The sequence below is a fragment of the Amphiura filiformis genome, chromosome 11, assembly GCF_039555335.1.
Source record: "Amphiura filiformis chromosome 11, Afil_fr2py, whole genome shotgun sequence".
Lineage (NCBI taxonomy): Eukaryota > Metazoa > Echinodermata > Ophiuroidea > Amphilepidida > Amphiuridae > Amphiura > Amphiura filiformis.
The window spans coordinates 6,793,594-6,807,555 of NC_092638.1; the positions used below are offsets into that span (position 1 = coordinate 6,793,594).

Below are 13,962 nucleotides of genomic sequence, written 5' to 3' on the forward strand. Positions count from 1 at the left end.
AACTGACACTTGCAGTATATTAGTGGAAGGGCCCAACTCCAGCTCGTATTAAGACCTGTACCATTGCCATGGAAACATCATATATAATTTTGAATATTATGTAATATTGTATGTTCGTGTATTAAAGGTCCCCTGAAGATGAAAACATTCTGTCTATAAAGCTTTTCCAAATATTAAGTTTTTTCTTAATATCTCAAAAACAGTTTTGATGGAGTTGGGCCCTCTTCCACTCAGGTATTCAATTGTAATCTTGTCCAAGGCATAGAATGCAATGTTATTGCTCATTATTGAAATAGACATAATTGAATCTATTTAGGGCCTCATTATTGTAAATAATTGACCTGATAGCGTATCTTGTAAGATTGTTATGTTTAACAGGTACATATGAGGAGTGCGCAAATTTGTTGGTGAGCTAAAAAATGATCATGAAACGTGTAAAAATGGAACATAATTCGCGCGAAATCAAATGCACACAGACATTTCTCTTCTCTTTTTCTTCAATTTCTCTTCTCTTTTTTTGATACCCAGAGGCATGCACCCGCTTAAAAAGAGCTGTATACGCTACTTAATAATTCAAATATTTTGAGAGTATGTATTGGTTTTTGAGTAATTTAAGACTTGCTTTGTAAATATGCTTTATTGCACAATGGAACCTTGTTAACACAAAATTGTCAGGGTCATGAATTTTAGTTAGTGTTAACAGTAGTTGAACAGGTCATTATAAATGTATAAGGATATATGCTTGGGACTTTTTCCTTATCATTTCTTGTAATCAGGAATTTTGTGTTAAACGATTTTATGTTAACAAGTTTCCACTGTACATGATTCATCATGTCCTAAAGGCAATAGCATCCTAAATACCTGGTGTATATATGTAATTATTGTAATGTATATCCTCTAAAATGAACTTTGTAACTTGGTTTTAGGAAACTTAAGACCAATTTAAAGATATTTTACTAAAATATTATGGTAATACCACAGAGGAGAAAGAAACAGAGTGCATACAACCAGACAAAGTTCGTGTATAGGCGATAGAGCGTTACATACTTTCGTGATTACGCGATAGACCGTGAAAATACGCAGTAATTGTGTAGCAGTCTCGCCTGTCGCATTTCATAGAACAATCGGCCCTCATTATCGGGTGATGCTGAGACTTTGACTGGTTGTACGCGCTCTGTTTTCTTTCTCCTCTGTGGGTAATACTTAATGGTGGGTGACCGGATTATCAGCCTCATCCCCCACTTTACCCTCATCAAAATGCAAATTCGGTATCAGGTGAAAAGCTCATATTTTTCTCATTAACATATTGATATTGGGTGCTCCAAATTGGCATATTTCCGAAGAAATCATCAAAAAACTTGTCAGATTAGTCTCTACTGTGGTACACCATGTTTGAGACTAATACACTGACTTGGAAGTCCTAATTTCAATATAAATAATGAGAAAAATAGGGTCTTTCATAAATTAGATATATTACATGATCATGATGCTAATCATTATAACAACACTGTAGCCTACCAGTATCAAGCTGTATTAATGTCAGTAATTCCATAAAGAATTAGTCACATTTAAATGAAACATTTACATGTTTTTTTTGCATATGAATGCTTGAAAGGGACAACATTTTAAAAATACGTAAGTTTTAAAGAATTTGATTTTCCAAATAAACTCCTCAAAATAAGTTTGGAAACTTTCCAAAATGGCTGTATATCAGAAATTTGCGAAATCTATCTCCATATTGTTTCATATTAGTGAAAACATTGTTCTTTCCTGTCAACAATGACACCTCATTTGTGACAATGACTTATTCCACGGCTGAGTAACTTTATTTGAAAGACGGAGAGGTCTCAAAGAAAATGTACAAACTGACCATTATCTATGCGCATCTCATTACTTTGAATGAATGAGTGGGTGGGTTAATGCATAAATAAAAAAAAATTGTTTGCAGTATATCATTTTGAATGAAAAGTGCTAGGATGGGATTAACAGTTCTACTGGTGGATTCAAATGTTTTCTTTTTTCGTCGCCTAAGGTATTAGGTTTGCTAGGGCATTTTGTTGAATGTATATAAAATAGCCAATATTTGTTGGGGAAATGCACTTATTTTGTAATTATGTTATATCCCCATTTCCGTGTTTTCTGTTCCAATTCTGAGATTTTTGTTTTCCGTTTTCTGGAAAACTTGCCACTTTAATGCACATGTACCAATCAACTAATGTACATAAAACCATTTGGGACCAGTATGCGAACCCTTCATGCCTAAATACTAAACTGTAAATATAATGCAAGCACATACAAACATTTGCAATCCTCCACATAGTGGTCAGCCTGCAGCTGCTGCTCATAGTATGTCATATTATATCATTTTGCAAGTGTTTTAAAATGTTATCAAATGTGATTAAAAAATTTTAAATTTAAAAATAAAGATTGACCAGAACTTGCAATGCATTTTATCATTAATGTACTTTATAGAATCAAAACAGCTATTATAGTGCAAGTTTATACTTTTGTATACGTTTACAAAAACACAAGAAAATATGTAGTATACTGTGTATACTGTATTATAATACCATTAGATGCATATCTAGGCACTGGTTCACATATGTTGTTTTGGGGTTCTTGAAATCTATTTATCAGAACAAAGTGACATCACAAGTTTATAGGTCTACTGTTACATTTTACCCTCTACTCTAGTCCAAGTCACATAACAGTCTGCTTATAACTTACAGAATCTTGTATCAAAAATCAATTTAGTTTAGACATATTTATCTCATATATATGTAGCTAGAGTGGGTTAAAGAAATTTGTATTCATCCAACGAAAACCAGCATTGCATTAATAACATAGGATAATGTATTTTAGAATGTATTTTAGATTAAGCTTAAACTATCATAAAATAAAATAGCTTAATTCTGTTTTTTCATGTAGAGATTGGAGATCAATACTGCAAATATTATGGACTTTTTTCCAGTTTGTTATTATACTATTGCAATTGATGAACAATTTAAAATCAACTCTAAAGTTATGAACAACCGACACAACATTTAACTGACAGTGTCTTATAAATAAAATGCTGCCTTCATGTTTCATTTTTTAAACAATTTTTTAACAAAAAAAGCTCAATAGCTGTTTTATGAACAACATAGATGATAAGAGTGCATTTTAAGTAAAATTGTGCCTTAAATTTAAACTACTTTAAACTATTCTTTTTTCAATTGAATGTGTGTATCAAATAATGTCAATCACGTAATATGAAGAATATGGTCAATTCCAAGCAACCTCGCCCAAATTGTCAAAATTTAAAAATCAAGGCAAGTATGTGATTTTGGTCTCATATTGTAGCTAAAAAGCTATATTTTCTGAAAACGTACTTTTTTAGGAGGAAATGGTGTCCATTGTTAGAAAAACATCTTAATTTGCATAAATTTGCATATTCTTGACTGGTAAAAGCAGCAAAACTAAAAACACAGCAACTGCTCTGTACTGTAAAATTTTGGAAACAAATTATGCATGTGAATATAAAGTTTATAAGTAGCTCAAAATATAAACACCAGAAATTTTCAAATTTTATAACGTGTAGCTTCGTCAGCATTGTTTGAGTACCAATTTTACGATTAAAAGCATCATTCCGCAACGCAAAAGTATCATTTATTACCACTGCAATTTATAAATAAGGTTGATTTTCATTGAAACTAGAATGCAAAGCAAATTTATTCATCCCTTTCCAATGACCCAAAAATAATTTTCAAAAAGTCTAATTTGCGGCGGTAACGACCAATTAAAGTTGCATCATTCCGCAACGTTGCGGAATGATGCATAATTCATAATGTGCCCGTTTGAAAAAAAAAATTCACAATTTTGGGTTAGAACTTTCTGAAATGCATTGCACAGAATTATCTTTACAGTAATTGATGTTTCAGCATTGCCTGAACCATTGTAAGTGACATAACTCCACAAAACCCCTGCATCATTCCGCAGACGCCATAAGGATTCATGGATTGCAAGGATTTTTTCTTTAAATTTACGATAAAATAAAAACAGTGATGATTATTTCTTGATAGATGATGATAGTTGTTATGTTACATCCTATGGCTAACACCCAGTGCTAAATTTCACTTCCAAGAATTTTAGACTAGCAAAATGTTGACATAATTTTAGTTTCAAAATGTAACCATGCAACACAAGTTATCTGATTTAAAAAAATCGGTGATCAAATATTTTTGGATAAATATTGATATTTGTCAGCTAACATAAGTAGCCAAGTATATAAAACACAATTTACTCAAATTTATTGATCTATTTATTTTTATTTTCAAACATGGACTGCTTTTCATTTTCTATGGATTTTACACACAGCATCATTCCATAACGCTCCTTGCATCATTCCATAACGTGACCTAGTGTCGGAAATTTTGGCATAAAGAGACGATGCCCTAATTTTTTTTAAATCGATACTGACAATTGTCAGTTTACATCCTAAGCTTTAGATTAAGTGGCAAATTTAATATCTCAGATTACTAAACTCACAGAGTTTGTCAAAAATGTTTTAGTGCAAAAATACTGGTCCGTGGCGCATCATTCCAGAACCTTAACTTTGCATATGCAAATTAGGAAATTAGGGTGGTTTGGAAAAGTTTCTCCTACCTTTAATCATTCACTAACCAAAAATACTTTAACATTATGCTATTCACCTTGTGCTGTTAATACATATTTGGCTGCTGCATCAAAAAGAAATTCGTACAAAGGCAGTTTGCATCATTCCGCAACGCTTGGAATTGCCCATATATTAAGGAGTATGAACAGCCTGATTGAATCAGCCATTCTCAGTGATTTTCATTTTCAACATAATATGTACTTGATGTATTATACTCCCTGTCAATAAAATCAGAATGCTACACCACCCTATTCATATTTAGGCTTTGCAAAAAGGGAACTTATTCATGCTCCTCTGACTTGTAGGCACTTAAGGGTGGTCTTAACCCTGGAATTATGGAAACTTTCGGGCTTCATAACTGCTAAATTATTAGTCTAAAGAATATAAAAGTATACATTTTTAGACTGGAAATGACTTGCTGAATTCATCTGTGAGGTCCAATTTGGGCAAAAATGCTCATTTTTGGAGAAAATCCAAAATTATTAATTTTTAAATACTAGATAAAAATATCTAGGGACCTGTTTTTTTATTTTTTGAATTTTGATCAACTTTGATAAATTTGCACCAAAAATGGTCAAAAAATGCAAAATTTTCAGAAAAAATCATAAAAAAGCCTGATTTTCGCTCAAATTTCAAATATTTTTGGTGAAGTTGGTCAAAATTTTAAAAAATTAAAAAACAGTCCCTAGATATTTTTATCTAGAAAAATTTTTGGCCAAACAATTTTTTTTGTTACGTTACGAAAAAATTGGGCCAAAAACCTGTTTTTGGGATTTTCTCCAAAATGACCTCACAGATGAATTCATCAAGTCATTTCCATTCTAAAATGTATACTTTTATATTCTTTAGACTTAATAATTTAGCAGTTATGAGGCCCAAAGTTTTCATAATTCCAGGGTTCAGACCAACCTTAATCACAAAGCGGAACAAAATATATTAATTAACCAGAACAATGGTGGTTCATATATGACATTGTTGGAGTGGAATTCCATTAAAATAGTCCATTGCTATAATTGGCACTTACCTGGCATGGAACATCGATATCACTATTATAAAATTACAAAAGCATGGACAAAAGTGGTATCACATTATTATAAAACAATGAAAGCAAGGTCAAGTTGAGCGTGATATCAATATTCACCACATGAACGGCAGGAAAGTGCCAATTCAATTATAGGAATGGTCTTTACATGTAGGCTATTCCATTTAAAGTCCACACTCCCCCTGTGGAAGATTTAGATAAAGTCTTCCACAGAGGGAGTATGAGTTTTGAATAGAATAGATAGTTGGGTAACTTCTATTTGAAGTACTCACTCCTGTTGTGGAAGATATAGGTAAAGCCATGATACAGAGGGAGTATGGGGTTCAAAATGATTAACCCTGACCAATTACATTTGAAAAACATACTCCCCCTATGGAAGATATTTCCAAAATCTTCCACAGGGGTAGTGTGCATTTCAACTGGAATAGCCCATTGTTTGTCTGTAGCATTTGCCTGTTCTGATTTTTGTGACACAGAGTATAACTGTCCATGTATAGCAATGCAAAATAAAACAAGTTTGACCAACAAAGCCACAATCCTGTCTATATTCATTTAAAGGTGTCTGTAGAATTACATGAAAAGCTATTACCTGAAACAGATATGAAAATTGTGGAATCGGACACTATTATCTGGATATGTTGAAGCCACTCCATTTCCATGCACAATTATTATAATTTTCATGTTGTAGCTTTTAAATAAACATGTATAAGGGTGTTTACGAAACCATACACTCTTGTATGAACATCCTCTCCCCAGGGGGAGTTCATGCAAGTTTTCAACTTACTGTAGAGTATTCATATCACAAAATTGTTGACCCCTCTATGGCTCAAAGACAACTGTAGAGCTCCACAGTTGCGATAAGGCTCCACAGTTGGTGTGTATAATATGCACACCCCACAGTTTGAATGCAGATGCAAACACACCCCTACACACAAATGCAATGACACCAAGACCAAAAAGCATAGTTGTGTTTCCCTCCAGTTGCAAGGAGTGTCAGTTTCCAAATTGTATTTGATTCATTCAATTACTAAATTTTCATAAAAAATACCATAAAGCATCCTAAACTGCCCACTATAGATGCAAAAGTGACCAAAATTGGTATGCTTTACGGACTTGGGATGTGTGGGGAAGCGTATGGGGTCTGTGCAGTGTACACACCCGTGAATGCATGACTGTTGGACATATGCTGGAGGGCAACACAACAACATTTAGGCCTTGTTATTATTCAACTTACCACCTCCATCAGGACAGGATGCGAACAGGTCCTCACCAGTGCTTGATATACTGAAACAAAAAGCAGACAAAAACATTCAGTTTTCTAAGGCCATATTTGCACTGGATGAAAACTTGGAATTCCCATGCAACATCCTATTCAACTAAATTTGGTTCAAATAAGTTTTAGTTTAATTCAGTCCAAAGAAATACCTCATAAGTAATGTTACTCAACCTATACCTACTTACTCAATCCTATACCTACCCACTCTTGAGAGGAAAGTGGCTCCTTTAGCCAATAGGGCAATCAGCATTATTCTTTCCCCAGACCTACTCCCAACCTGGTAACACGTTAAGTATGAAAACACTCAATCCTATACCTACCCACTCTTGAGAGGAAAGTGGCTCCTTTAGCCAATAGGGCAATCAGCATTATTCTTTCCCCAGACCTACTCCCAACCTGGTAACATGTTAAGTATGAAAACACTCAATCCTATACCTACCCACTCTTGAGAGGAAAGTGGCTCCTTTAGCCAATAGGGCAATCAGTATTATTCTTTCCCCAGACCTACTCCCAACCTGGTAACACGTTAAGTATGAAAACACTCAATCCTATACCTACCCACTCTTGAGAGGAAAGTGGCTCCTTTAGCCAATAGGGCAATCAGCACTAGTCTTTCCCCAGACCTACTCCCAACCTGGTAACACCTTAAGTATGAAAACACTCAATCCTATACCTACCCACTCTTGAGAGGAAAGTGGCTCCTTTAGCCAATAGGGCAATCAGCATTATTCTTTCCCCAGACCTACTCCCAACCTGGTAACACGTTAAGTATGAAAACACTCAATCCTATACCTACCCACTCTTGAGAGGAAAGTGGCTCCTTTAGCCAATAGTGCAATCAGCACTATTCTTTCCCCAGACCTACTCCCAACCTGGTAACACGTTAAGTATGAAAACACTCAATCCTATACCTACCCACTCTTGAGAGGAAAGTGGCTCCTTTAGCCAATAGGGCAATCAGCATTATTCTTTCCCCAGACCTACTCCCAACCTGGTAACATGTTAAGTATGAAAACACTCAATCCTATACCTACCCACTCTTGAGAGGAAAGTGGCTCCTTTAGCCAATAGGGCAATCAGCACTATTCTTTCCCCAGACCTACTCCCAACCTGGTAACACCTTAAGTATGAAAACACTCAATCCTATACCTACCCACTCTTGAGAGGAAAGTGGCTCCTTTAGCCAATAGGGCAATCAGCATTATTCTTTCCCCAGACCTACTCCCAACCTGGTAACATGTTAAGTATGAAAACACTCAATCCTATACCTACCCACTCTTGAGAGGAAAGTGGCTCCTTTAGCCAATAGGGCAATCAGCACTATTCTTTCCCCAGACCTACTCCCAACCTGGTAACACCTTAAGTATGAAAACACTCAATCCTATACCTACCCACTCTTGAGAGGAAAGTGGCTCCTTTAGCCAATAGGGCAATCAGCACTATTCTTTCCCCAGACCTACTCCCAACCTGGTAACACGTTAAGTATGAAAACACTCAATCCTATACCTACCCACTCTTGAGAGGAAAGTGGCTCCTTTAGCCAATAGGGCAATCAGCATTATTCTTTCCCCAGACCTACTCCCAACCTGGTAACATGTTAAGTATGAAAACACTCAATCCTATACCTACCCACTCTTGAGAGGAAAGTGGCTCCTTTAGCCAATAGGGCAATCAGCACTATTCTTTCCCCAGACCTACTCCCAACCTGGTAACATGTTAAGTATGAAAACACTCAATCCTATACCTACCCACTCTTGAGAGGAAAGTGGCTCCTTTAGCCAATAGGGCAATCAGCACTATTCTTTCCCCAGACCTACTCCCAACCTGGTAACACGTTAAGTATGAAAACACTCAATCCTATACCTACCCACTCTTGAGAGGAAAGTGGCTCCTTTAGCCAATAGGGCAATCAGCACTATTCTTTCCCCAGACCTACTCCCAACCTGGTAACACGTTAAGTATGAAAACACTCAATCCTATACCTACCCACTCTTGAGAGGAAAGTGGCTCCTTTAGCCAATAGGGCAATCAGCACTATTCTTTCCCCAGACCTACTCCCAACCTGGTAACACGTTAAGTATGAAAACACTCAATCCTATACCTACCCACTCTTGAGAGGAAAGTGGCTCCTTTAGCCAATAGGGCAATCAGCACTATTCTTTCCCCAGACCTACTCCCAACCTGGTAACACCTTAAGTATGAAAACACTCAATCTATACCAACCCACTCTTGAGAGGAAAGTGGCTCCTTTAGCCAATAGTGCAATCAGCACTATTCTTTCCCCAGACCTACTCCCAACCTGGTAACACGTTAAGTATGAAAACACTCAATCCTATACCTACCCACTCTTGAGAGGAAAGTGGCTCCTTTAGCCAATAGTGCAATCAGCACTATTCTTTCCCCAGACCTACTCCCAACCTGGTAACACCTTAAGTATGAAAACAATCTATACCTACCCACTCTTGAGAGGAATGTCTTCAGAGTGGCTCCTTTAGCTGATAGTGCAATCAGCACGCGAAGGCTTGCTCCATGACACTGGTAATATTTAAAGCGAGGAATCCGGGGATAATTGCTGAACTGGATGACTACGAGACGCTCCAGGGATCCGAGGAAGGAATCCGATAGCTGGAAACAAAGAATGGCAAGTAAAAGTCAGAAGTGCTTTTGATTGTTTTGGTGGTTTTTTATGTTCTAAGATAAGTGTGGCTCCAAAACCCATCGGTAACTGACCGGCAGAGCCCAGACAGAACCAACAATTTAAGCATGCATGTTCTATTGAAAAATAGAAAACAATTGAAACCAGTCTCAATTGGCGGTCCTGCCTGGGTAGCCTCTGGTGCAGGGCTGCCGGCATTGACCATCCATCAGTCTCCATGTGTCACTACACTGTTATGTTTTGCTCTTGGTCATGTTAATACTTCCCTGATGTTTGTCAGGAAAGTATGTTCAAGTGTCACAAATACTTCAGGATGGCTTCAAAGCCCAAAAGTCTGTCTCTTATTCCTGACCCTAACATTAATTAACCATATCTAAACCATAAACGCTAACCCTAACGTACACCTGATTTAACTTCAGGCCCAATTTTAACCCCTCACCCACATACACACACACCCACCCATCTTGTACCATGTGTTGACTGGAGACACATGCCTAAAACCGCCAAAAAGGGACTCACAATTCTAGCCTAAACCACCGATTGGGGACATTTGTGTGTTAGTTGGGGACATTCATGTGTGTCAATAGGGGACTACAATCGGGTACATGTCCTACACCCCCTGACAACCGGGGACATCTTAATTAATGCCATTTTTGGTAATTTTAGCCATAGGGGGTTCAAGGGTAGAAGACTCTACAACCGGGAATATCCCCATTCATTTGTGTTTACAATCCCACATACACCCCACCCCCACCCACAAACACACATACCGATTTGCCCATAACTGGCCTACCTCATTGAGATGTTGTACAATGCTGGCTAAGGCATCCAAGAAATCTGGCAACTGAGTCAGAGAGTCCTCTGGTATGTCACCTTGTCTGCAGAATAAAAGACATTAAATTCAAGTTGTCAGAGGGTTACAGATGGGGTGGCTGTTTTCTAATCTGTTTTTTACAAGGCAAAAATCTGGTATCATTGCATTTAGAGGATCATTTACAACTACTGCTGAAAAGATACATTTATGCATATTATTCATGTGTATTACTTGTTGAGAGAGACATTTTGACAAAATAATGTACACACACTGAGATGTTGATGCATCTAATGCACTCACTTAGACAAGAAAAAACTACTTGCTACTATTATCACAAAATATCAGTAAAAATGTTGAAAAAAAACCAAGCAATTATAAATGCAACCATCTCTACAGATAATAAATCGGTCATAGGAGGAGTGCAATTAGACACTTTTGATCTACTCCACATATCTTTTCTAACGGGCTCTGTGGTTTGAAGAATGGAAAGATCTGTGGAATCTTTATTTTGGAAATATCTTCCACAGGGGGAGTATGTTTTTTGTGTGTAATTGGTCAGAGTTAATCATTTTGAAACCCATACTCCCCCTGTATTATGGGTTTACCTATATCTTTCACAACTGGAGTGAGTGTTTCAAATGGAAGTTACCCAATTGTCAGTTCTGTTAAAAATTGATACTCCCTCTGTGGAAGACTTTAGCTAAATCTTCCACAGGGGTAGTGTGTATTTTAAATGGAATAGCCCAATGAACATATCTCCCACTTTCCAGATGCAACAAAGAATACAAATGAAAATTATTATACTTAGTTCTCTGGATTAATAGGATGAACAAATTTTAATCTTTACACTGCATCACATGCCAGCAACAGTGACTGGCCAAATATAAAACAACTGATGCACCGGTGGAATCAATTTCAAGCTTGTGTATTCTATGATCAAAACCTCTGCACTAATAAAGTGGAAATACAGCCATAATTCTGTAGTCTTAAATATTGATCATGCAAATAATTATAACGACAAAGAAACTGATTTTTATAATATATACATGTTTCCAACACTTACTGCAAGTAGAGTTGTTCACTTCTCTGTATCATTTCAGTAAACATGAATTTGACATCATCTTCTGACATGAACAGTTTGCAAGGCTGTGAAATATACAAACAAATAATAACAATTATTTTGTGTGTGTAAATTAAACATCCATGGGAGCACCATGCTCCTGTGGTTAGGGAACCTGCTTCTTTTACATGAGGTCCTTTGTTCAATTCCGGTAATATCCGCTTGCTGGGGGTATTAGTTTAGTTATGATATCCTATTTCAAAGCAATATTATACTTTGCAGAAGGAGCATATTTGACAATCTAAATGGGACCTCTCTTGATTTAGAGGTTAATAACTGCGCATCGGTTATTTGGAGGGCATTGTGAAAAATCTAAACATTTTGCCTTTGGAACCGAGGGATATTCCGAGGTCCAAAGCAAAATGTTTAGATTTTTCACAATGCCCATATATTACCGATGCAAAGTTATTAACCTCATTCATAACCGCTACTTTAATCTCCTCACCTTGAAAAATGATTTTTATTCTTCCCTTTCCAAAAATCGATCAGGCTAAAACAGGACGACCAATAACAAAAGTGCGTATCACAATCTGTTCAAATATGGTATCGCGTAATCCAAATACGGCAGTCGCTGGGCTACAAGAGTTTGTTCGACGACAACAACACGCAAACGCCGGTCAATTGTGTGCGACATTGGAACAATTACGCATTTTGCAGTCAATTGTGAGATATTAATGACCTCGATTTGTGTTCGCGTTTTCACAAATAACTAAATGTAATTGGATCGCACGCATCGCGTTTATTAATGAGGTTATGAATACAAAATAAGTCTTGTAGTCCCTAGACCAGCAGGTGATGAGCTGCTAAGGACAGGATTTTAATCCTAATTATGAAGCACACTCCCGGGTGTTGAATTTGCAGGCTTTTGTCAACTACAAAGTGCACAAAAAGAAAACCACTGCAAACATTTCAGTGTATTTGGTAACCATCTTTAAATTCTGCGAGTTCATGCTTGACTGTATTACCTGTAAAAATTAAGTGACATTGTTCTGGTAGAAATGTCATATATTTGGCAAGGATGAAAACAAGCACTGACATAATTTCCTAAAACTGCTTTAACATTTCCTGAAAATGTATATTTCCCTATACTTTGTACAGGGAAGATCAAAGCAAATTTTCCTTAAATCAGGAAATTTCCTGAAGATTTACATCCCTGTTATACTGGCCATGTTATCAAAAAGCAGAGGATTCTTTCATAACACTTACAGCAGCAAAGAAGCCATATCCTTTGATTGCAGACGACAAGGCCTTGGTGTCACTCTGTGGATTGTCTATGATGCCACGGAACTTCTGAATGAAATACTGTAAGGACAACATGACATAATCATGCATGAGAATGAATTTCAATGAAAATCAGGAAAACTATGACAGAAAAAAATGAATGAAGAATGTATAAGGCCCAAATGCCCCAAAACTGGCTACAATAAATAAAAACACAGGTATTTGGGGGGGGGGGAAACAGGAATTCCAGATTATTCCAAATAATTAAAGATTCAAACTGTTGTCACAGAACTTAAGATTTCCAGAGATTGTCTTATGTTATTATGTACATGAAAATATGTTATTCCTGCAAATATTTTCAAATGTACTTTCATGATTATCAAGTGGGTACTAAAAGACCTTTCAAATACAGAATGTCTCAATAAAGCTTTAAGCTTTTCATTGGATTTTGGTGGCCATTTTGAGAAAGCACCCCACAGGAAAGTTCTCAGTTACAGGCTTTTTACCTTCTATTCTTGTTCCCCATGAAAAACTGGTCATGAAAACTATATGAGCATTTCTTCTTTTCAAGGTGCCACCTACTTCATTTTTAACCTGGTATAATAGGCTGAGTAACTAGATCACTATTTGGGTGGTTTGGGTGTGAGAGCCCTATGTGTTGCCAGCAGCCACCTTGTTCCAGGGGTGTTTGGTAGAGTCTGGTCAGGTTATGGTTAAAATGGGCTAACATGGTTGAACAGGCCAACTTCTAGTTGAAATCCATACACCCCCTATGGAAGACATGACCTTAATCTCCCACCCAGGAGGGTGTAGATTTCAAATGGAGTCACCCATTCAGGTAACCCCATTTGAAATTCACACTACCTGTGCGGAAGATTAAGGTCATGTCTTCCATACGGGGTGTATGGATTTCAACTGGAACAGCCTAACACACACCTTGAAGACAGCTTTGTCCCCAGCCTGGTTCTTAGATGCTCTCTGTACCAGCATATCAGATATCTGTTGTAAGAATGCATTGAGTGCCATATAGCCAGCATGTTTTACTTCCCTGTTTATATGCTCACTCCAAAACAGAAAAGCATCATACATATCCTGTAAAAACAAAAGAAAGGTTAGTGAGTGAGTGAGTGAGTGAGTGATGCTCTGTGGTTCATTACACCTTCTGAGTTTTGATCAGCT

General features: G+C 36.8%; 1 protein-coding gene across 1 annotated transcript in view; it reads right to left on the bottom strand.

The window, feature by feature from the left end:
* Positions 1–13,871, bottom strand: part of LOC140164293 (DNA-dependent protein kinase catalytic subunit-like) — a 209,920-nt gene extending 196,049 nt beyond the window's left edge. Inside the window, exons 1-6 of the mRNA XM_072187565.1 lie at positions 13,720–13,871; positions 12,769–12,864; positions 11,506–11,588; positions 10,422–10,506; positions 9,429–9,597; positions 6,931–6,980 (exon numbers count right to left, since the gene is read on the bottom strand). Of these exons, the coding sequence (XP_072043666.1) occupies positions 6,931–6,980; positions 9,429–9,597; positions 10,422–10,506; positions 11,506–11,588; positions 12,769–12,864; positions 13,720–13,809 (573 nt within the window). The 5' untranslated portion in view covers positions 13,810–13,871. The remainder of the gene's footprint in view (positions 1–6,930; positions 6,981–9,428; positions 9,598–10,421; positions 10,507–11,505; positions 11,589–12,768; positions 12,865–13,719) is intronic.
* Positions 13,872–13,962: the final 91 nt, after the last annotated feature.